This window comes from Leucoraja erinacea, chromosome 9 (assembly GCF_028641065.1).
Source record: "Leucoraja erinacea ecotype New England chromosome 9, Leri_hhj_1, whole genome shotgun sequence".
Taxonomy (NCBI): domain Eukaryota; kingdom Metazoa; phylum Chordata; class Chondrichthyes; order Rajiformes; family Rajidae; genus Leucoraja; species Leucoraja erinaceus.
Window position 1 is genome coordinate 23615346 of NC_073385.1, and position 25497 is coordinate 23640842.

Below are 25497 nucleotides of genomic sequence, written 5' to 3' on the forward strand. Positions count from 1 at the left end.
AACCTCTGGAGACTTTGCGCCCCACCCAAGGTTTCCGTGCGGTTCCCAGAGGTTGTCAGGTGGTTGCCGGAGGTTGCAGGTAGTGGAAGCAGGTAGGGAGACTGACAAAAACCTCCAGGAACCGCACGGAAACCTTTGGTGGGGCGCCAAGTCTCCAGAGGTTTCCGTTCAGGTTTCCTAAGTGGGACGGGCATAACTCTTCATGGTGGTTTGTGGTCCAATGAATTGCATTTAAATGTTAGAGCTGTAATTAAGAATACAAAATAACACCACAATTAGCACAGTGTTTGATAGTGAAGGAGCAAATTGACGGTTTCAGGAAGATGTTCATAGAATGGTCAAAAGGATAAAGAAGTTCCAAAAGGAGTTCCATATAAAGAAGTGTGAGGTAATTGGGAGTAGAAAGAAGGCTGGAATATAAGTGAAGGTAGCAGTATAGTGCAATGCTTCCAAGTTGTAGAAAAACAGGCCAATAAGGTACACTGGATGCTTGCCCTTATTGAAATAAGAATTTAGTTTAATTTATTGTCACGTGTGCTGAGGCTCGGTGAAAAGCTGTTTTGTTACGTACTATCCAGTCAAGTCAAGTTTATTTTATTTGTCACATACACATACGAGATGTGCAGTGAAATGAAAGTGGCAATGCTCACGGACTTTTGTGCAAAAGACAAACAACAAAACAACCAAACAAATTATAAACACAATCATAACACACATATTCTTTTACATAATAAATAATGGAAGGAAAAACGTTCTGTAGAGTTAGTCCCTGGTGAGATAGGCGTTTACAGTCCGAATTGCCTCTGGGAAGAAACTCCTTCTCAACCTCTCCGTTCTCACCGCATGGCAACGGAGGCGTTTGCCTGACCGTAGCAGCTGGAACAGTCCGTTGCAGGGGTGGAAGGGGTCTCCCATGATTTTATTTGCTCTGGAGTTGCACCTCCTGTTGTATAGTTCCTGCAGGGGGGTGAGTGAAGTTCCCATAGTGCGTTCAGCCGAACGCACTACTCTCTGCAGAGCCTTCTTGTCCTTGGCAGAGCAATTCCCAAACCAGATGGTAATGTTCCCGGACAAGATGCTTTCCACCGCCGCTGCGTAGAAGCACTGGAGGATCCTCGGAGACACTCTGAATTTCCTCAATTGCCTGAGGTGGTAAAGGCGCTGCCTTGCCTTACTCACGAGTGCTGAGGCATGTGATGCCCATGTCATATCCTCAGAGATGTGGACTCCCAGATATTTAAAACAGTTCGCCCTCTCCACAGGATCCCCATTTATCCTCAATGGAGTGTACGTCCTCGGATGATGTGCCCTCCTAAAGTCCATGATCAGCTCCTTCGTTTTTTTGATGTTCAAGAGGAGGCTGTTATCCTGACACCAGAGTGCTAGATCAGCCACCTCCTCCCGGTAGGCCTTCTCATCGTTGTCTGAGATCAGGCCCACCACCACAGTGTCATCAGCAAACTTAATTATTGAATTGGAGCTGAACCTAGCCACAGAGTCATGTGTGTACAGGGAGTACAATAGGGGGCTGAGGCCGCAACCCAGTCAGTGAAATGACTACACATAATTACAATTAAGCCAGCCCCAGTGTACAGATACAGGATAAAGGGAATGAGTAAACATTTAAATGAGTGGAGCGATTTTGTAATGAATGATTGCAGATCCACTTCTGGGACTAGCATGTAAAAAGTCGCCTGGCTTCAGTTCCATCTTGGAAAGTGATGCTGGAACTTTATAAAATATAGTTGGGTTGAGCTCTCCAATGGTTAGTGTAATTTGAATTTTTGTAATTTGTTTGCCATGTAAGGATGCCCCTTTATTGACAAAACTGCAACAAGGCAAAGCATCTTTTGCAATGATTAATTGGTTCAAATATTTTTCTAAAGTGATATGTTAATGGAGGTTGAGTAATCTGAAAGACACAAAGTGTGTTGAAACTCTAATGGCTCATTTCTAAAGTCAATGACTTAACTATACCAATTTTTTCATAAATATTCCGATGACCATGGTAAAGCTATTAATCACTGGGTCATTTAACATATTCTTTGGTATACCTTCCTTTTTTGCACTTTTGTGTCATGCAGAAATAAAGATGAGTGTGGTTGAAAGCATGCTGATGGTAGAAAATATTGTAATGATGGATGTCTTTTTCATTAGTTAATGATGAAGAATGATTATACGCTGAATCCTTGGAGAATGAACATTTTGAAGATTGAACAGGCTGAAGATATTAAATCAGAAAACATCCATCATTTTCAACCAGTGCATTAGAAGCGCTGAGTGAATTTGCATACCTATTTGTGGATAGTTTAAACATGCTAACTAATTAGAAACATTTTACTAATAAGCTCAATACATTTATAAATCTTTAAGGCATATTTTGTTTTATTTTCACAACTGAAAATACAGGTGTGAATATTAATTTTTAATATTTTCTTACTATTGGCAGTATTATTTATTCTCCATTATCTGTTAAATTAGTCAACTGGTGTGTAGTTCATTGCAATTAATCTCATGTTAATTAAAATGCCTTCCTCCTTGTATTTGTGCCTTTCTTTCTAATTAAGGGCAATAGATAAGCATGAGCTCCAACAATACTTCATTGTACGGTAGCCTTCACAGGCACCACATCTATACACTTGTTAAAGGATGAACTATCCTGGGAACTAACATGATTCCCTAGGGAACATGGTACGCAAAGCTTGAATAGTTTACATAATAAACCAAAGGATGATGACTTATTTGACCCATATTGAATATTAAATCTCCTGTTTCAAGAGAAACCTGATTACTCCAGGCTTGATGTTAATATCTTCTATACTAGACTACAGCAGGCAGTGCTGTATCTTCCATCTTCCATACTTGACTACAGCAGGTTACTTGAGGTACAGCAGGTTACTTGAGGTACAGCAGGCTACTTGAGGTACAGCAGGCAGTGAAGAAAGCGAATGGCATGTTGGCCTTTATAAAAAGAGGAATTGAATATAGGAGCAAAGAGGTCCTTCTGCAGTTGTACAGAGCCCTAGTGAGACTACACCTGGAGTATTGTGTGCAGTTTTGGTCCCCTAATTTGAGGAAGGACATTCTTGCTATTGGGGGAGTGCAGCGTAGGTTTACAAGGTTAATTCCCGGGATGGCGGGACTGTCATATGCTGAGAGAATGGAACAGCTGGGCTTGTACACTCTCGAGTTTAGAAGGATGAGAGGAGATCAGTTTTAATCTGCAATTTGAGAAGGAGAATGTTAAATCAGAAGTGGCAGTGATGCAGTTGAACAAAGGGGACTATGAAGGCATGAGAGGGGAGCTGGCCAAAGTAGACTGGAAAGGGATCCTAGCAGAAATGATGGTGGAACAGCAATGGCAGGAATTTCTGGGCATAATCCGGACGACGCAGGATCATTTCGTTCCAAAAAGGAAGAAAGATTCTAAGGGGAGTAGGAGGCAACCGTGGCTGACAAGAGAAGTTAGGGATAGAATAAAACTAAAAGAAAAGATGTATAACACAGCAAAGAGTAGCCGGAAGCCAGAGGATTGGGAAACTTTCATAGGACAACAGAAGGAAACAAAACGGGCAATACGGGCTGAAAAGATGAAGTACGAGGGGAAACTGGCCAGGAATATAAAGAAGGACAATAAAAGCTTCTTTAGATATGTTAAGGGAAAAAGAGTAGCAAAGTCAAACGTGGGTCCCTTGAAGGCAGACACGGGTGAAATTATTATGGGCAACAAGGAAATGGCAGAAAGGTTGAATAGGTACTTCGGATCTGTCTTCACTAAGGAAGACACAAACAATCTCCCTGATGTACTGGAGGACAGAGGATCTAAGGGGTTAGAGGAACTAAAAGGAAATGTCATTAGGCGAGAAATAGTATTAGGTAGGCTAATGGGACTGAAGGATGATAAATCCCCTGGGCCTGATGGTCTGCATCCCAGGGTCCTCAGGGAGGTGGCTCTAGATATAGTGGACGCATTGGTGATCATTTTCCAATGTTCAATAGATTCAGGATCAGTTCCTGTGGATTGGAGGGTAGCTAATGTTATCCCACTTTTCAAGAAAGCAGCGAGAGAGAAAATGGGGAATTACAGACCAGTTAGCCTGACTTCGTGGTGGGAAAGATGCTGCAGTCAATTATTAAAGAGGTAATAATGGGGCATTTGGATAGCAATAAAAGCATTAGTCCAAGTCAACATGGATTTATGAAAGGGAAATCATGCTTGACTAATCTTCTGGAATTTTTTGCGGATGTGACAAGTAAAATGGATGAAGGGGTGCCAGTGGATGTAGTGTATCTAGACTTTCAGAAAGCCTTTTGATAAGGTCCCGCACAGGAGACTGGTGACTAAAATTAGAGCACATGGTATTGGGGGTAGGGTGTTGACATGGATAGAAAATTCATTGGCAGACCGGAAGCAAAGAGTAGGAGTGAGCGGGTCCTTTTCAGAATGACAGGCAGTGGTGAATGGAGTGCCGCAAGGCTCGATGTTGGGGCCGCGTACAGTTGCGTACAGTTTGTCTCCTAATTTGAGGAAGAACATCCTTGTGATCCTAATGCAGCATAGGTTCACGAGATTGATCCCTGGGATGGCGGGACTGTCATATGAGGAAAGATTAAAAAGACTAGGCTTGTATTCACTGGAGTTTAGAAGGATGAGGGGATATATAGAAATGTATAAAATTAGAAAAGGACTGGACAAGCTAGATGCAGGAAAAATGTTCCCAATGTTGGGTGAGTCCAGAACCAGGGGCCACAGTCTTGGAATAAAGGGGAGGTCATTTAAGACTGAGGTGAGAAAAAACTTTTTCACCCAGAGAGTTGTGAATTTATGGAATTCCCTGCCACAGAGGGCAGTGGAGGCCAAATCACTGGATGGATTTAAAAGAGAGTTAGATAAAACTCTAGGGGCTAGTACAGTAAGGGATATGGGGAAAAGGCAGGCATGGGTTATTGATAGGGGACAGTCAGCCATGATCATAATGAATGGCTGTGCTGGCTCGAGGGGCCGAATGGCCTTCTCCGGCACCTATTTTCTATGTTTCTATCTCATTGAAACATATAAGATTGTTAAGGGTTTGGACACGCTAGAGGCAGGAAAACATGTTCCCAATGTTGGGGGAGTCCAAAACCAGGGGCCACAGTTTAAGAATAAGGAGTAAGCCATTTAGAACGGAGACGAGAAAACACTTTTTCTCACAGAGAGTGGTGAGTCTGGAATTCTCTGCCTCAAGGTGGAGGCAGGTTCTCTGGATGCTTTCAAGAGAGAGCTAGATGGGGTCTTAAAAATAGCAGAGTCAGCGGATATGGGGAGAAGGCAGGAACGGGGTACTGATTGGGGATGATCAGCCACGATCACATTGAGTGGCGGTGCTGGCTCGAAGGGCCAAATGGCCTACTCCTGCGTCTATTGTCTATTGACTTGACCTTTTCTATTGCTGTGATTATATACCCACACTGACCTTCCTGTCCTGGGTTCCTTTATTGCTAGAATAATGCACATGCCATTTGGGGGAACATGGAGCATAGAACCATGCAGCACAAGAACAGGTCATTCGGCGCAGAATGGCTGTGCCAAACATGACATCAAAACCAGCTCTTATCTGCCTGCACATAATCCATATCCCACCATTCCCTGCATGCACCGATCCAAACTTTCTTTATTGCCTCACCCACTATTCTCGGCAAAACTTTCCAGGCACTTGCCACATCTTCTTTAAACTTTTCTCCTCACCGTGAAGATATGCCCTCTAATATTTGATTATTGTTTCATCCTGAGAAAATAGGTCTGACAGTCTCCCCTATCTATGCCTATCATAATTTTATATACTTCTATCACGTCTCCCTGTAATGTCCGATGTTCTAGAGAAAACAATCCATGTCTGTCCAACCGCTGTAGCTAATACCCCTCATACAAGCATAATTCCTGATGCAGGTTAAACACCTCTGCACCCTTTCCAAAGCCTCCACATTCTTCCTGTAATGGATTGTTTTCAGATTGTGACCAGAACTGTCTGCAATACTCCAAATGCGGTCTAGCCAAAGTCCTATAAAGCTGCATCGTCACTTCCTTATCAAATGCCTTACTAAAATCCACCAAGACAACATCCACTGCCCTATCCTCATCAATAACCTTTGGCATTGTCTCAAAAATCTCTGTCATTAGTAAACATAATCTGTCATGTACAAAGCCATGCTGACAGTCCCTAATAAACCAATTATCTTCCAAATTGGAGTAGTTTAGAGATAGTTTGAGATACAACGTGGAAATGAGACCTTTGTCCCACCAAATCCATGCTGACCATAGATCACCCGTACACTGGTTGTATGTAATCTCACTTTTGCATCCTACATACTAGGGGCAATTTACAGAAGCAAATTAACGGACAAACCTACACATTGGAATGTGGGAGGAAACCAGAGCACCTGGAGAAAACCCACACAGTCAGTCACAGGGGGAACATACAAACTTCGTACAGACGGCATCTGTTGTCACTATCAAACCTGGGTGTCTAGCACTGTGAGGCAGCATCTCTGCCATTTTGAATCCCTCCCTGAAGAATCCTCACCAATAATTTCCCTACCACTGATATCAAGTCAAGTCGTCTATTTGCCACATACGCATACGAGATGTGCAGTGAAATGAAAAGTGGCAATGCTTGCGGTTTGTGCAAAAAAAAAAAACCCAAAAAAACTACAAAACAGAATAGAAAAAACAGAATCAGTAATTACATATTTGTGAGAAAAAAAAGCAATTTTAAAAAGACACAACAGTAAATTGGTACAGTAAGTTAGTCCCTGGTGAGATAAGAGTCCTAATGGCCTCTGGGAAGAAACTCCTTCTCATCCTCTCTGTTTTCACAGCATGACAGCAGAGGGAATTGCCTGACCATAGCAGCTGGAACAGTCTGTTGCTGGGGTGAAAGGGGTGCCCCATAATGTTGTTGGTTCTGGATCTGCACCTTCTGATGTTTAGTTCCTGCAGAGGGGCGAGTGAAGTTCCCATTGTGCATTTGACCGAATGCACAACTCTCTGCAGAGCCTTCTTGTCCTGGGCAGAGCAATTCCCAAACCAGATTGTGATGTTTCTGGACAAGATGCTTTCTACAGCCGCCGAGTAGAAGCACTCGAGGATCCTCAGAGAGACTCTGAATTTCCTCAGCTGCTTGAGGTGGTAAAGGCGCTGCCTTGCCTTACTCACCAGTGTGGCAGCCTGTGATGCCCATGTCAGATCCTCTTAGATGTGGACTCCCAGGTATTTAAAGTAGCTCGCCCTATCCACAGTATCCCCATTCATCTTCAGTGGCGTGTACGTCCTCTGATGTTGTGCCCTCCTAAAGTCCACGATCAGCTCCTTAGTTTTTTTTGACATTCAAGAGGAGGCTGTTGTCCTGACACCAGTGTGGCAGATCAGCCACCTCCTCCCGGTAGGTCTTCTCATTATTTTCAGTGATCAGGCCCACCACCACAGTGTCATCAGCAAACTTGATTATAGAGTTGGAGCTGAACCTAGCCACACAGTCACACAGATATGAGGCTCATCGGACTATAATTCCCTGGATTCTCTCTACTTCTTAAATAAAGGAATAACATTAGGCATGCTCCAGTCATCTGGGACCTCAGCTGTGGCTCGAGAAGATGCAAAGATTTGCGTGAAGACTCCTACTATTTCCCATCCTGCCCAATAACCGGAGATAGATGCCATCAGGTCTTGGGGGTTTATCCACCTGAATGCTCTTTAGGAGCCCAGCACCTCCTCCATCTTAATCTCAAACTGCCCTTGCATAATATTATTTTGAACAGCTTTGGAAGTTTACAACCCACCGGTATGAACATTGAATTCTCCAATTTGTGGTAAATAAGCAGCCCCATCCCCCTCTTCTCCCTTTGCTCCACCTGAATGATTGTCCATGTCTCTCACTATCCCACTTCCTTTTCAATTCTCTCTCTCTTAAATATAGCACTTTTGCAGTTGAGTTTATGGTTTAGTTTATGGCATGCACTTGAGAGTGCCAGTAATGAAGAACTTGTTTGAGACCAGTCCAAAGACAAATCCTGAAGATTTTAGAATAATAACATTAGGAATGGAGCACTGTTGGAACTGATGTAAACATAGAAACATAGAAAATAGGTGCAGGAGTAGGCCCTTCGAGCCTGCAATATGATCATGGCTGATCATCCAACTCAGTATCCTGTACCTGCCTTCTCTCCATAACCCCTGATCCCTTTAGCCACAAGGGCCACATCTAACTCCCTCTTAAATGTAGCCAATGAACTGGCCTCAACTACCTTCTGTGGCAGAGAGTTCCAGAGATTCACCACTCTCTGTGTGAAAAATGTTTTTCTCATCTCGGTCCTAAAGGATTTCCCCTCTATCCTTAAGCTGTGACCCCTTGTCCTGGACATGGAAGTCACACCAAGCAGAACAGAATTATTAAATGAGCAGAATAATTGTTTACATAAAGTATAGTAGTGCTTTGCGATGACATAATAACCTTCCAGGGATTAAGAGATTTAATTTCAGCTGAAACTGTGGCAAGTTGAAGCATTGAAAGAATAGTACAAGATAAAGAGATAAAAACAAAATGATGAACAAAAAAAGTCGATTCAAGAGCAATAGGGCAACAAAAAGATTATGTTTAATTAAGCTGTTAATGCTTATTAAGCATTTTCAACAGTAAAAGCCCATTGGCCAAGGACAACTACGTGTTCGTACTATTAAGCGAAATATTTGTTTGGTTGTTTGTTTGTTTGTTTTTTTGCACAAAGTCCGCGAGCATTGCCACTTTTCATTTCACTGCATATCTCGTATGTGTATGTGACGAATAAACTTGACTTGACTTGACTAAGCAGCAGAATTAGCAATTAATCAACAGAACCTCAAAGGTCAACAGAGCCATGCAAATGTAGCACCTTTCACCACCACACATTGCTATAAAGCAGGGATCTCCAAATCTTTATACCAAAAGGTTGTAAACAAAATAAAATAATTCTCTTGCTAAACTTGCTGAGGAATTGTGCTCTGAAACCCTTTGTTTGATTCATGTTTCTCACTGACTAATTGGCAAATGTGAAATATTTGCTCACAAATGTATGTGCTGCCAAGCATAATAAAGGAGCTCTACATTTTTTAAGACAAATGACAAATGACCACTGTGGAGGTGCTCATGGAGTGCAAGAAAACAACCTTCACTGCTCTTGTCCTTCAAAGTATAATTTGTCTGCAAATCAATCAGTTCACCTTGCGGAGATTCTGGTGCAGAACCAACACCAACTGCAAAAAACTGGGTTTCAAAAAGCTGTACATCAACTTCATGATGGTGCAAATCTTGGGAACTGTTTTTATGGCAGGGTAATATTTTGCACTGTCACTTGCTGTTGGAAATTTTGTTCCAGGTTTTGGCCCTGACGTTAACAAGCCGGAAAATAATCAATTTATTGCCCATGGCTAACTGCTTACTAAACAGCTGCAGTTTTATCTTGAACTCTTATATATAGCTATATAAATTCCCAATTAGCTTTTTGCTGTGTGGTTTAATATTAAATTATGCGCTGAGATTGATTAGGAAAGTGAGCTCCCATGGCTACTGGCTATCAGCACATTCTTTCACCAGCCTACATTTTTTCAATCAACTGTCGATTTTGGTGCTCGGCTCCAAAAATCCTCTTGATGCTTGCCATGACTGAGCTATTGCATGTCACTGCACATGTAGGGCCTATAGTTGTGCAGTGCATCAGATTTAAAAAAAAACTTTGCAGTCGTCTGACTGTGTGTATGCACATGGTAGTGGATGAAATTTACTATTCACACTGGCTTTCATGGTCTCAGTAAATCTAGCGTCTTTCCACAAAGCAACTGTTGATGGATAATAAAAAGTAATCAGGCTTTATTGTATACATTCTACACATTAACGTAAATATCTTTCCCTATCGTGTTGCTTGCTTCACCAGTGGTAATAGACCAATTTTTTTCCACTTCAAAGCATGATGCTTGGGTGTTTTTTCAGATCCCTGGAATAAAACACGATTTGCCCCACGGTAGTGTTTTTCGTACTTTGAAGCGGTGCCAGTTTTTTGTTAAGGTGGAACAATTCGTTAATCCTGCAAATGAATTTGAGCAGCCAAACTGTATCAATAATAATAATCTCATTACTCTGAACTAAAGCAACAGGAAACACTTCAGAATTGTGGGCTACACCTTGTAATTGTGTCAATTTGTAATCACCCATATCCTCTACTCTCTTCTGAGCATATATTTTTAATTACTTGTAGCATACACTGTTTAATAAATGCTCCCTTTGTAAATGGCTTGTTGCCTGAAGCTCTCAGCTGAGATACTCAGTAGCTGGCTTTAACAGAGGCACAGTTTTCCTTAAATTTCCTCTTTGAAGAGTTTTTGCTGGCTGACAAGATTTATTTTCAACTGCACACGTCTTTCCTTCCTGAGTTCCATCATATTCCTTCAAATATTTAGAGAACCTGTCTTGTAATACCTTCTATTAATATATTCCTTGCAAACAACAATTTTTTTTTAGCATATCAAGCAAATGATTTTTGATGTGAGGGACTTTGTGAGAGCACCTTTCATTAAATTTGCAACAATCTTCATCGATCATCTGTAACATTGTCACAAGACAATGTGGTACATGAAAAGGATAATAACTAAAGTATTGAAGTCTGATGTAAGCATTATGTTTAATAGACCTATTTGCCTTTACCTCAATTGTTGGCACTTTTGTGAGACATCATTGCATTATGGGCTTATGTTTTCCTGCAATGCATTTTCATGTATGCACCCCTTTTCATGGGCTGTACCTTTATGGTTATTATATTGAACTCTGCAATCTTTTTTTTTAAAATAGTCTTCAGGGGGCAATCAGAAAAATTAACTGAGCTGCCATCAGCAATGGGCCATACTTTGTGGACCTCTATTCTACAGTATTTCATTCCAAGGAAACATTTTGTGCCAACCAAAGTCAACTTTCGGAAGTCAGCTCAGAGATGTAACTGTGTAACATGCTTTAGAGAAATAAGTATTTTGATTGAAGTATGAGATGAGCTTGCCATCTCTTAATTGGGAAGTGTGGTGGATTACTTGGCATACAAAATATTTGTAGCCATTGGCAAAGCTATCAATATTGTACTGTCCTATAGATGGAATGAGGTTTTAGTTTGGTCCAAGAATATAAACAGTCAAAACTGATTTACTGAAATTATATAGTTATTTTAAATTATTTAGATTTATAAACTAAATTCAACCTTATCACAGATTTTAAAGAGGGCGAGAAATTTTTTGAGATATCAAAATAACTAAATTGAATAAATTTGTGGTGAATATTTAATTAGATGCCATATTAAAATTGTGTTTGCATACTGATTTTACAGTTGTGTACACGTCTGATCCTAAGTAAGTGAATATTGTTATAAACATAGACGGGGAAAAGAAAAATGAGTAATGAACAGAGTAATTTATTTATGGGTAGGTAATATGTCGTTGGTCATTCAATTGAATGGTTGTCATGAGTGCCCTGGCTGCATAATTTTTGTTAGAACTTTCTATGAAGTAATCGACCTGTCAATATGATGAATCTTGCTACAGGTGCACAACCTTTTGTCCGAAAGCCTTGGGACCAGACACTTTTCGTAATTCAGAATTTTTCGGTTTTCGGAATGGAAGATTTTTAGCGTAGTGGTAGAGTGCTCGGCTCATATCCACAAGGTCGCGAGTTTGCGCCTCGATCCCGGCAGTTACTCAATCACGAGTTTGAGTCTTGAATGTAGTTTTTTCTTGCAGAATAGGAGAGAATAGGGAGGGTTAGGCTGGGATCATTCTCTGCGAGATGGTCTTAGTGCGGGAGACAAGTGTAGGAGAGGTGTACTGACTGTGTGGGCAGAACTTTGGAAGTGATTGCCCACCATTCTCAAAATCCGCTGTGTCTCCCTGTCCCTCCAACTCCAGAGGAATCCGCTCCCCGATGGGCCGCTACGACGACAAGTGGCAGTTCGCCCACAGCCCGAGCTGCGGCCCCTCATCCGCAACCCGGGTTCCTCTGGAGTTGGAGCGGGGCTGGGCTAGAGTTGTTGCTGGCTGTGAGTCTCTGGGATCTCCGTGCTTGCAGTGGCCCTGGGGGTCGGTGTCCCGATGAGGGGGCGCAGCTCGGGCTGTGGGCGAACTGCCACTTGTCGCTGTAGCGGCCCATCGGGGAGCGGCTTCTGGTGGTCCTGACGTCTCTCAGCTCCTGTCCAGGGGGATGGCCGGAGACGTCAGGACCAACAAGAACCCGCTCCCCGATGCGCGGCTACAGCGACAAGTGGCAGTTCGCCCACAACTCGAGCTGCGCCCCCTCATCCGCAACCCGGGTTCCTCTGGAGTTGGAGCGGGGCTGGGCTAGAGTTGCTGCTGGCTGTGAGTCTCCGGGATCTCCGTGCTTGCAGTCGGTGTCCCGTTGGTCCTGACGTCTCCGTTCACCCCCCTGGAATGGAGCTGAGACTGGGAACTGTACCGCCCTTGCCGCCTCCCTCTGCAACTGCAAACAACCCCACTCTCCTGCTCACCTGCAAGGGCGGTACAGTTCCCAGTCTCAGCTCCTGTACAGGGGGGTGGCCGGAGACGTCACAGCCCGAGCTGCGCCCCCTCATCCGCAACCCTGGTTCCTCTGGAGTTGGAGCGGGGCTGGGCTAGAGTTGCTGCTGGCTGTGAGTCTCTTGGATCTCCGTGCTTGCAGTCGGTGTCCCGTTGGTCCTGACGTCTCCGGTCACCCCCTAGAATGGAGCTGAGACTGGGAACTGTACCGCCCTTACCCCCTCCCTCTGCAACTGCAAACAACCCCACAGTTCCCAGTCTCAGCTCCTGTACAGGGGGGTGGCCGGAGACGTCACAGCCCGAGCTGCGCCCCCTCATCCGCAACCCCAAGACCAAGACGTACTTTGCACACCATCAGCTTCTGTCCCTACGGGGAGCGTGTTCCTCTGTAGTTGGAGCGGGGCTGGGCTGCTGCTGGCTGTGGGTCTCTGGGATCTCCGTGCTTGCAGTGGGCCTGGGGGCCGGTGTCCCATTGGTCCTGACATCTCCGGTGACTGGCACTGGCTCCGACGTGAAGACAGTGCAAAGCCCCCGCGCCGGTGCAATGGGCGGGGAACTGGAGAGGGGAGGGAAGGGGTCACACACATGGCCGGGAAGCAGAGGGGTGCAGGTGGGGTGAAACTGAAGGGAGCGACAATCTGCTGCTACCTGCCCGCTGAGTTAAAAAGTTCCCACGTAAGACTCACGATACACTGTGTATCGTGAGTCTACCGTGGGAACTTTTTTAACTCAACGGGCAGGCAGCAGCAGATTGTCAATTATTAACCCTCCCGCGCAATATACCCTCACCTTCTCTTTTATGAATGGGGATTTAGTTCCCCTTTCTTCGAGGACCGACCGGAGGTTCCGCTGTCACCTCTGCGGGCCGCCCTCGGTGAACGTCTTCAAGGACCTTTTTTCAAGGACCGAAAAAATGTCCGCTATTCAGAGCTTTTCGTTATTTGGAACTTCGGATAAAAGGTTGTGCACCTGTATTGTGCACTTTAAGTTCTTTTGGAATAAGCTTTGTCAATCTGAGCAATTCGCCTGTCAACTTGCATTGCATTCTACATATCCACCTATCTCGAATGTTCCTATAACCTTTTCTCCATTTGGGGTTCGTGGACTAACTAGCCATGTTGAAATTTAACTATTGGCAACTTTGCTTGAAATGGTATCCTGCAAGATAAAGAGAAGATAATGATTTCAGGAAAAAGATGCAATTAAGATTCAATGGAATATAAAATAGGTATTGTCATAAATATGCAGCTACTTTCTTCTTGGCATGCTAGTTGAACGGACGTGGATCTGTGTGCCACTATTTCTCTTGCACAATTGTGCCTCAGAGATTAATGTGGTATTGTATTTGGTACAACCATACCTTGGAACATTTCTCAGACCGAAATAGTGCCCCGCAGTCAGTCATTATGCCTTTTGGGAGCCTCATTTGAATGAATGTTTCTAGAATGTTTCAGCAATTTCGATGTGACTATTTGCTGCATGAATATTTTATTTAAATAAACTTTCTGTTCAATCCCCAGTTTAGCGCTCCATCCAGAACGAACTTTAGTTGCAACAGGGCAGGTGGGGAAGGAGCCGCATATATGTGTATGGGATACCTACAACGTGCAGACAATATCCATTTTGAAAGATGTTCACACACATGGAATAGCCTGCTTGGCTTTTGATCACGATGGCCAGGTGAGCAAATTAATTGCTTGTTCTGCTAGGTGTGTTGGCATAATGATTAAATTACTGTCCAACCCATGCATAGTCTTGGATTGATGGTCTGGCTACACAAGTACAAATCTCAGCAAGGCAGCTGGAGAGGTTTATATTTGATTACTATGTAAATTTGGAATAGTACTGATGATCATGAAGTAATGAAAATGTTCTGTTTAAATAACAACCCAATTCACCAATGGCCTTTTAGGAAGGACATCTTCTATTCCGACCTAAACATGGCTAGAAGGTTGATTTCTAACTGCCCTATGTGATGGTATTACAAGGTACTCGGATCTGCAATTGGGACTGTTAGCCTGAAGAAGGATCGTGATTCAATGTTGTTTGACCAATTCCATCCATACAGAGGTCACGGTTTAAAGATAAAGGGTGGGCTATTTAGGACTGAGATTAATTTGTTTCCTTAATCCCGCGTAGTATGAAATAATTTGTCCACGAATATATGCCTTAAAAGCATCCCAGACTACACCATTGGATATTTCTTCAGTAGAATTTGTTAAGAAGAAAAAAGCAATCTGATCTTTAATAAAATTAACAAAATTTAGACCTTGAAGCAAAGTAGCATTAAATTGCCATTGTTTAGCACTAAACTTGGAATCGGGTAGTTTGATTGGTAGTTTCAATAGTGCATGATTAGAAATAGCAATTGCATCATACTCACATGCAGTGACCGATGAAACTAGCCGAGAATCTATTATAAAGTAGTCAATCCTAGAGTAACTATGATATACATGAGAGAGAAAAAAGGAAATTCTTTGTCATTTGGGTGTAAGAATCTCCGAAACTTCTAACATTCCAGAGTCAAGTAAAAAAGAATTGATAAAACTAGCTGATTTATTTGGAAACACACGATCAGATGCAGATCTGTCCATCGAGGGGTTCAAACACCAGTTAAAATCTCCACCTATTATTTTAAAAATGTTCATTTAAATTAGGAAAGGATGCAATTAACTGTTTAAAAAAACTCGGGGTGATCAATATTTGGTGCATAAACATTCAACATAGCAACTTTTTGGTTATATACTTTCAGCACTTTATTTTTTTTACTCAAGATTCCAGCATTTGCAGTTTTTGGTGGCGGGTAGCGCCACCACATGTGGCTGCCTCGCCAACTGTCAGTCTGTCCTTTCTTCCTTTTGATTGTTTTTAGTTTGTGTTAAAAGTATGTTTTAGTGTGCCTGGGATTTTTCTTGTGTGGGGCGGGGGGGTTGGGGTAATCTTTTTTTTTTCAACCTCTTACCTCGACGGAGATGCGATTTTTTCCCATATCGTATCTCTGTCCCCACTGTGGCATAACATCGTGGAGTTGGCGGCCTTTCCTGGAGACCGACGTATTGCAAACTTTTGTGGAGTTTGCAATCCGTTTGCCGGGGATCGAAGCTCCAACCACGGGACCTGTGGAATTTAACATTATGAAACCCGCGGTCTCTCGTAAGAAGAGGCCGACTCGAGAGCTCCATGTTGCAGAGAGAGATTCAACCAGCCCGACGCGTGAGTATCAATCACCCCGACGGGGGCTTTGATCATTGGCTGCGGGGGGTTTGATGTCCCTGGCTGCAGATCGTTTGACTGCCCTGACCACGTGAGAACTTAGAGGAAGATTGAACTTTATTACCTTCCATCACAGTGAGGAATGTGGAATCTACTGTGGTTGATGTTTATGTTCACTTTTATGTGATTGTGTGTTTTGGTACTTTTCACTTAGTGTGGCTGTATGGTAACTCAAATTTCACTGTACCTTAACTGTGACAATAAACTGACTTTATCCTTGGTGTCTCCATGGACAATAGTTCAATTTTAGTGTGGAGATATTTTTTTTAATTTCAAAATAGACTTTATTCAAGTAATATATACAATGCAGGAACCGTGCACAAAATTCATCCAACATTCTCGGAGACTATACAAACATTGAATACTGTTTACACACATTACACCAATTTTTTTTTCTCCCACCCTTGCCACACAATTTACAATTTACAAAGCTTGCGAGAAAAGCAAATATTTAATCTATAATTGGTAAACTCTCAGTTCATCTGGTCTCATCTGACATACAACTAGTTCTAAACAATTGTCATTTTTGAGAATTACTTGCTCTTTAAATGTTTAAAACTTTTGTACCCTCAAAATGATAAATCATATTAAGTGGAAACAAAGCTTACCTGGACATATGGGATTAATTAAACAACGAACCAAATAATTTGTATTTTATTCCACGCAAGGTTGGGCTCTTTGTAAAATTAAATTCCTTGATTCTTCCCACTGTTTTATTTCATTTTATTGTAAGACTGTAAGTTTTATATCTTTACATCTTGATCAGCAAAGGACCTCTGTGTTTTTCCAAGAAAAGCCTGTTGCCAAATTCTCATTGTAAACACAACTTTTATTACAAAGAGTTATTTTCTAATTGGTGCATGATATCCTACGTCCTTTGCTGAAGCTTAGTAGATATGTAATGATGTCAAAACGGATGTACAATCGTCATCTTGCATAATGTTTAAAATTCTACTGTACATACAAGTTTGGCAAATGATTCAAACAAGTCTTAATTGAAAGCTTGAGGCATACTTTGGCATCAGTTAAAGCCATTAAGTGGAATGCTGCTCAAGTGTCCAAAAGATCTTACCTGTACTTCCTCCTGTTTCTCCCGCTCACTATATATATTTTTTTAAATTCTAATAACTGAGGGACCCATTTCACTGGCCACACAACATGAAAGATAGGGCAACCTCAGAGACCTTTGATCATGATATTCCAAGAGCAGCCATATGCCAAAGTTGGCTCCTGGACATAGTTTGAGAAGTTCCATTTTGTTTCTTTGGTGAAAACTCGACATTTAGGTCTTCCATTTGTAATTAAGTTTTACAGATGGCTTGTGACACTGAACATGCTTTCACTTTGTTATACATAGTGGTGTTAATTTAATAGGGTAAACTTGCACCAGGAGTGGCCCAGTTTCACGATGAATAATAAATACACATGCATACAAAGTAAACTCATTAATGAGCTGAACATTAGGTCGTTTGAACATGAATGATTTAAAATTATAGTTACTAATTCCCAGTTCATTAATTGTTCAAAAGGTTTGCTCTACACACATGATATGCCATTATGAAATTGTGTAATTAAGGAGCAATTGTATTTCCATGTCTAGAGTATTTCATTTTTCAATGTACTGAAACAGAATCATAAAATCCTTACTTGAACCAACACAACAGGTTTGTAAACACAGTTCTCAAAAGTTAACATAACAAAAAAATGAAAAAAGTTCAATAAATAAAAGAAAAATCCAACATAGTGCAAAACAAAACAAAGCTCAAAGTCCCAAGCATAGCCAAGACAGCTCATAGTTCAAATTGTAGTTGGAATTTGTAGTGTTCAAAAGCCTGATGGTTGTTGGGAAGGGATTTGATTAGCCATTTTCTGTGGATTATTGCAAAACGTAAATACAATACTAGAGTTTAAATAGTGAGATAACCGCTTTATGTTAATGTCTCACAATTTTACGCAATTATTTTGAAGTCGAAACGTAATTCTACATTTATGAAAAATCACAATTTTAGCCAGTGCTTTTTGAACAGCAAATGTTAGCCAGAGGGGGGGGGGGGGGGGGGGGGCTGTTGTTGCTTGCTAAGGATCCTTTGTAAAATATGTAAATATTTACATATTTATGATAAGAAGAAATATTTATATCTAAACCTTACCTAAACTTCTTCTAATTTCTATTCTTCCCACTCTGCAGCGTTTGGTATCTATTGGTCTGGATTCTAAAAACACAATTTGTGTCTGGGATTGGAAGAAAGGAAGAGTTCTAGCAACTACACCAGGACACACCGACAGGGTAACTGCCTGCTTTTCCTTAATAAATGCAGTTAGAAAACTTGGGGTACATTATAGTTGCTTGGTCACCTATAGATATTTTTTTTCAGAATAATTTAGGAACAGGATGAAATTCTCAGTCTGAAGAAGGGTCTCGCCCTGAAACGTCACCTATTGCTTTTCTCCAGAAATGCTGTCTGACCTGCTGAGTTACTGCAGTTTTTCGTGTTTATCTTCGATGTAAACCAACATCTCAGGAAACAAGTGGTTTTTAAAGTGGTTCTGATCTACGTTTGTACCTCTTTCAGCAGTTTAAGGATAATTTAATACATCGTGGATATCTGGAGGAATAACCAAAAATAAGTAACTTTTTTTAAAGGGCAAATAGGTTTTAGCATTCTGCTCTTAATAGTTCAAAGGTTGGTGATTCAAGATCTGAATTGCACTGCTATTTACATTAAGCAACGGGCCAGAGCTTGCTTGCAAACACCAGCACTTCCCCAAACTGCTAGCATTTCTCAGCATCTATGCTATCAAATTTGTGGTATGTAACATGAGCACAAACGTGCTGCAGTTGAGAATCTGCCTACTAATACCTCCAGCACCAAGTTACATCTGTTGCAGGAATAACAAGTGAATTTATTTCAGCAGAATTAAATGGTTATGTGAGATAAGCAAGTGTTTGTTAATTTTCATTTTTTGAATTGTGGCGTATAAAGAATATTTGTTTTAGTTTTAATATTAATACAATGTTATTGCCTTTGAATAGCTTATTTTTGAAGTGTTTAATATGTAGAAAGATTTCAACAATTTGGTGTAGAGGGCTGTCAAAGTTTTCTCAGGCAGGGCTCTTTTCTACTCCCATCATATTGTACTACACTGGTCCAGTGGCCGAAAAACCTTATTATTTAGGGTCTGATCAGCAATTACCAGTTTGTCACACCAGTGAATGTGTAAAAAGTCAATACATGTGTGATCATGTGCTTCAGTGCCATTGACTCCCAAGTTCTGGATGTTATCACTTGGTGTGATATGATACATTTTAGTAGGATGAATGGAAAATTACAGCGTAAGTGGTGCAGTAGTAAAAAAAGTTTAGGAAGAAATTGAGGAAGTTGAAAGAGCACAATGATTCTTAGCTTGTTAAATAGAACCTTAATGATTTAAACAAAACAGAGGTTTATCTATGATACTGATTAGGTCTCAACTGGAGCATTGTGGCTAATTATGGATACCCTTTCTTAGGAAGGATGTAAAATCCTAACAGAGATCATAAAGTACATTTGAGAGGGAAATTGAGGGGAGCAGGAAAATGCAGGGGTGGGAGATTAAAAAAAAATCAATAAAACGGGCTCGTGCTTTTCTATATTTTGTGACTTCTAAAATGGGAACTCGATCTATATACCCGAAAGGGTATATAATTGAAAAAGCGCTGAAAAATGGCTTAAGTGGGACAAGCCCATAACTTATTTATCACTGATGGTCTGCATTTACCTAGCCTGTCAATAGACAATAGACAATATACAATGTCACCTTCGAGCATGCACCGCCATTTACTGTGATCATGGCTGATCATCCACCATCAGTGCCCTGTTCCTGCCTTCTCCCCATATCCCTTGACTCTGCTATCTTTAAGAGCTCTATCTTGAAAGCATCCAGAGAATTGGCCTCCACTGCCCTCTGAGGCAGAGAATTCCACAGATTCACAACTCTCTGGGTGAAAAGGTTATTTCTGGATCTCATTTCTAAATGGCCTATCCCTTATTCTTAAACTGTGGCCCCTGGTTCTGGTCTCCCCCAACATTGGGAACATGTGTCCTGCCTCTAACGTGTCCAATCCCTTAATCTTATATGTTTCAATAATACTGCCTCTCATCCTTCGAAATTCCAGTGTATACAAGTCCAGTCGTTCCATTCTATCAACATATGACAGTCCCGCCATCCCGGGAATTAACCTCGTGAACCTAGGCTGCACTCCCTCAATAACAAGAATATCCTTCCTCAAATTTGGAGACCAAAACTGCATACAATACTCCAGATGTGGTCTCGCTAGGGCCCTGTACAACTGTAGAAGGACCTCTTTGCTCCTATGCTTAACTCCTCATGTTATGAAGGCCAACATGCCATTAGCTTTCTTCACTGCCTGCTGCACCTGCATGCTTACATTTAGTGACTGATGAACAAGGACTCCCAGATCCTGTTGTACTTGTCCTTTTCCCAACTTGACATCATCAATCTGCCCTCCTGTTTTTACCATCAAAGTGGATAACTTCACATTTATCCACATTAAACTACACCTGCCATGCATCTGCCCACTCACCCAACCTGTCCAAGTCACCCTGCATCCTCATAGCATCCTCCTCACAGTTCACACTGCAAACCAGCTTTGTGTCATCTGCAAATTTGCTAATGTTACTTTTAATCCCTTCATCTAAATCATTAATATATATTGTAAATAACTGGGGACCCAGCACACTTGCGGTACCCCACTAGTTACTGTCTGCCATTCTGAAAGGGACCCATTAATCCCTAATCTTTGTTTCCTGTCTGCCAACCAATTTTCTATCCATGTCAGTACCCTAACCCCAATACCATGTGCTCTAATTTTGCCCACTAATCTCCTATGTGGGACCTTATCAAAGGCTTTCTGAAAGTCCGGGTACTTTAATCCACTGGCTCTCCCTTATCCATTTTCCTTGTTACATCCTCAAAAAATTCCAGATGATTAGTCAAACATGATTTCCCCTTCGTAAATCCATGCTTACTCGGTCTGATCCTGTTACAGCTATCCAAATGTGCTGCTATTTCATCTTTTATAATTAATTTCAGCATTTTCTCCACTTCAGATTCAGGCTAACTGGTCTATAATTCCCTGTTTTCTCTCTCCCGCCTTAAAGTGGGATAACGTTAGCTACCCTCTAATCCACAGGAAGTGATCCTGACTCTGTAAAACATTGGAAAATTATCACTAATGCATCCACGATTTCTAGTGCCACTTAAGAACCCTGGGATGCAGACCATCAGGCCCTGGGGATTTAGCGCCATTCAGTCCCATCAGTCTACCCAACACCTTTCCTGCCTAATGTGAATTTCCTTCAGTTCCTCTGTCACCCTAGGTCTTCTGGCTACTAGTACATCTGGGAGATTGTTTTTGTCTTCCCTAGTGAAGACAGATCCAAAGTACCTGTTCAACTCATCTGCCATTTCCTTGTTCCCCATAATAAATTCACCTGTTTCTATCTTCGAGGGTTCAACTTTGGTCTTAACTAATTCTCTCCTTCACATACCTAAAGAAGCTATGACTATCCTTTATATTCTTGGCTAGCTTCCCTTCATACCTCACCTTTTCTCCCTGTATTGCCTTTTTAGTTATCTACTGTTGCTCTTTAAAAGATTCCCAATTCCCTGGCTTCCCGCTCATCTTTGCTATGTTATAATTCTTCTCTTTCATTTTTATACTATCCTTGACTTCCCCTGTCAGCCACAATCGCCACTTATTTCCCTTAGAATCTTTCTTCCTCTTTGGAATGAACTGATTCTGCACCTTCTGTATTATTCCTAGAAATACCTACCATTGTTGTTCCACTGTCATCCCTGCTAGGGTATCTTTCCAGTCAACTTTGGCCAGCTTCTTTCTCATGGTTCCATAGTCCCCTTTGTTCAACTGTAATACTGACACTTCTGATTTTCCCTTCTCCCTCTCAAATTGTAGATTAAAACTTACAATATTATAGTCACTACCTCCAAATGCTCCTTTACCTCGAGTTCCCTTGCAGTGTGTATATTTCCTCATTGTAGGAATGCTTTCAATGTCTAATCTATGTTAACCTTTCAGGTGGAGAATCGAGAAATGTTCAAATATTGAAGACAAGATGGATTTTTTTTAAACTAATTAGCCAAATCAATGGTATGTTTATTTCCACTTTATAAATTTTATTGTATTTTTCTTGCTTTCTTTACAGATATTTGATGTTTCTTGGGACTTGCACCAGCCAAACAAAATGATCAGCTGTGGTGTGAAACACATCAAGGTACAGAGGAAGAAATCATTATTTTGTTTTTGTTTCTTCATTGTTTTGATATGTGTCTACTTGAGATAAAGGTAAAACTAGCACATATTAGACGGAGAAAGATGGCTCCACACACACACTTATGTTGGGATCAAAAGCAGGAATTATTTATTTCCAAGTCAAAGGTCACTGCCTGACTTACATAATTATATGCGCTAGTCTGAGCATGTGCGAGAATGAGTACAGCTCGTCTGCATAAATTAGATGGATATCGTCACATTCTTTCCTTTTTGACATTTTGGGATTACATTTCCAACAATCCAAAATAAAGCAAACCTGAACACTTTTCATAATATTACACCGTAGTATTGAATAGAACAACTGTCTTATTTCACAATTTGTGACTTGTTTCATTAACACAAAATAATGTTCACATGCTTTCTTCTCATAAGCATGTATGTACATCACAATAAAACACCTTACTTTTTGACATACCGTATCTTTCTGGCAGTCTGACAACTCTTCCTGTCCTAGTCTTTGTGATGGTGTTTCTTTCAGAAGTGTCTTTCTTTTCAGCGTGTACATTCTGTGCATCACTTCTAGTTTCTTCTCCTGTGTCGCTTTGTTTTGGTCTAGTTTTCTCTGTGTTATGAGTTTCATGAGTTGCATCTTTTTCTGGTGATGCATGTTGTGATGGTTTTTCCTGTGTCAGTTGAGGTTGCTAAGGTTTCTCAGTCTTCTCCGCGTCTGGTGGTTTCTCTGGAGTTATGTGTGGGGATAGTTCTCCGGTCTTCTTCAGATCCACTCGATTATGTCAGATTAGAAGTCCTGACTTTGTATGATCTCTCATCCAGTCGTTTCTGAGCTGTTGCTCTCTGCCATCTGTTATCAACTATTTTATAGGGTTTGGGTCTTACGGCATCACCTTCTTCCAGGATTGGTTGATCCTTGGCATGCTGGTTGTAGATCTTTGACTCTTTTCCTCGCAAATCCTTCATCTTTTTCCTCTCTTCTGTGAGTATCTCAGCACCACGTGGTTTGAGGAGGTTTGACGTAGTTGGAAGTGTCGCCCTTGTTCTCCTTCTATGTAGTCATTGTGCGGGACTATTGTTCACTACTTGCAGGGGTGTTACGCAATTCCAATATTGTCGAGTCAATATTTGTCTTGCAGTGAGTGGTTTTCTTCAGTACTCGCTTGGTTGCCTTCACTGCCGATTCCACCTTTCCGTTAGCTTGGCTATGTCTTGGAGAAATTTTGCAGTGGTCAAATTCCCATTTCCTGGCAAATTTGGCAAATGCCTCTGATGAGAACTGTGTCCAGTTGTCGCTTACCACAGCGCTGGGAATTCCATATCTTGCAAACTGGTTCTTGAGTTTCACAATGGCTGTCCTGCTGGTCAGGTCGTACAGTCTGTCTATTTCCCAGAAATTAGATAGGTAGTCAACTGTGATTAAATAATGCTTTCCCTCCAGTTCGAACAGATCGGTTCCCACTTTCTCCCATGGGCGATCTGGGAGGTCATGGGGCATCAGCGTTTCTTTCTGATTCTGTTGTCCGTACGTGCAGCAGGCTTCACAGTTTGAAATTAACTGCTACACATCGGAGTTCATTCCAGGCCAGAAAATACATTCTCTAGCACGTCTGAGGGTTCCCTCTACTCCTAGGTGAGAGGTGTGGAGTGTCTCCTACATATCTTTGCATAGAGTGATAGGGATTACAACTCTCTCTTCTCTGAATACTAGGCCGTCTTGCACACTCAACTCGTCTCTGACATTGAAGTACGGTTGTGCTGTCTCTGGGACTTCTGCTTTGTGATCTGCCCATCCATTTTGGATTACTTTCTTAACGGTCTGTAGTGTTTCGTCTTCCCTGGTACGGGCTTGGATGCGTTTGACCTTGTCCACTCCCAAGCCCAAGGACTCAACTATGTTGACATCAGTGAATCAGTGACCCTGTGGTGTCAGGGAGGTATACTCAGGAGAGCATATCTGCTAGATGCGTGCCTTTTCCCTTTACCCATTTGATCTCAATGTCACAGTGTAGCATCCTCATCATCATGCCCTGAGGATGTCTTGGTGCTCTATGCAGAGGCTTTTTGACTATGACTTCCAATGGCTTGTGGTCACTCTCAACGATCACTCTCTGTCCGTAGGTGCACTGATGAAAGTGCTCGAGGGCAAACACTATTGCTAGTGCCTCCTTCTCAATCTGAGCAAATCTCTGCTCGGTTGGCGTCAATGCTTGACTCACATAGGACAGTGGTTGTCCCTTCTGCATATGTGTTGCATCTAGACCTGCCTTGCTTGTATCCCATTGTATGTCCAGCTGTTCATTTGGTGTGTGATACGCCGTTGTCAACAGCTCCTTGATCCTCGACGTTGCCATGTCATGTTCTGATTACCATGCCCACTCTGCATCCTTATGGGTCAATCTCCTCAAAGGCTCGAATGTGTCCGACATCATTGGCAGGAATCTTGCCAAGTAGTTTACACTGCCTTGTAATCTTTGGATTTCTGTTGGATTGGTCGGGTTGGGCATCTCCAGGAGAGCCTGGAGCTTCTTCGGGTCTGTTTTCAGACCACGATCTGTAACTACGTGTCCTTGAAATGTGATACAAGTAGTTTTCACTGCCGCCTTCCTCTAGTTCAGCTTGATGCCTCTGTCTCTGCATCACTGAAGATGATCTTGCAGTCTTGCATCGTGATTCCTTTCTGCATCTTCTCTGGTGTCTCCTACTCCGAATAGGATAATGTTGTCTGCAGCACTCCCTCTAATCCTTCTAGGGCTTGTTGCAGGTCTGGAAGATCTCTGCACTTACTTTCAGTCCAAATGACAACCTCTTCCTGCGATATCTCCCAAAAGGGATGTTTATGGTTGTTAGGAAACTACTCTCCTCATCTAGTTGGCAGTGGAGGTATCTTGACCAGATCGAATTTGGTGAAAATCTTTGCATTAGACAGCTCAGGGAGTATGTCCTCTATGACTGGTGGTCTGTGGATCTCCCTTTTCAGGACTTTGTTGAGGGGTCTAGGATCTATGAAGAACCTCAACTTTGTGCTGTCCTTTTTCTCCGTAACGACCAGCCTGTTACACCATTCAGTTGGTTCTTCGACTTGAGACAAGATATCCTGTTCGACCAGCTTCATGAGACCATTCTTGACCTTCCCTTTCATGGCTACAGGAACCAGCTTTGCAGAACACTGTATTGGAGTTGCACCCTCCACCTGCGTTACCAACTTGACCTTGCCTGGTAGTCTCCCCGGTCTCTCGTCGTCAAAGACGTCTTTGTAGCTCTTCAGTAATGAGTCAACCTCGCTAACAGCATTCAGGCTCTTGAAATTTTCGTAAATTTAATCTGTTGTGCAACTTTG

The 25497-nt window shown here is 41.9% G+C and overlaps 1 protein-coding gene across 1 annotated transcript in view; it reads left to right on the forward strand.

Annotated features, from left to right (window-relative positions):
* LOC129700127 (echinoderm microtubule-associated protein-like 5) overlaps positions 1–25497 on the forward strand; it is a 134892-nt gene that overhangs the window by 10513 nt on the left and 98882 nt on the right. The window contains 3 exon segments of the mRNA XM_055640339.1: positions 14098–14257; positions 18039–18137; positions 22078–22146. Coding sequence (XP_055496314.1) covers positions 14098–14257; positions 18039–18137; positions 22078–22146 — 328 coding nt within the window.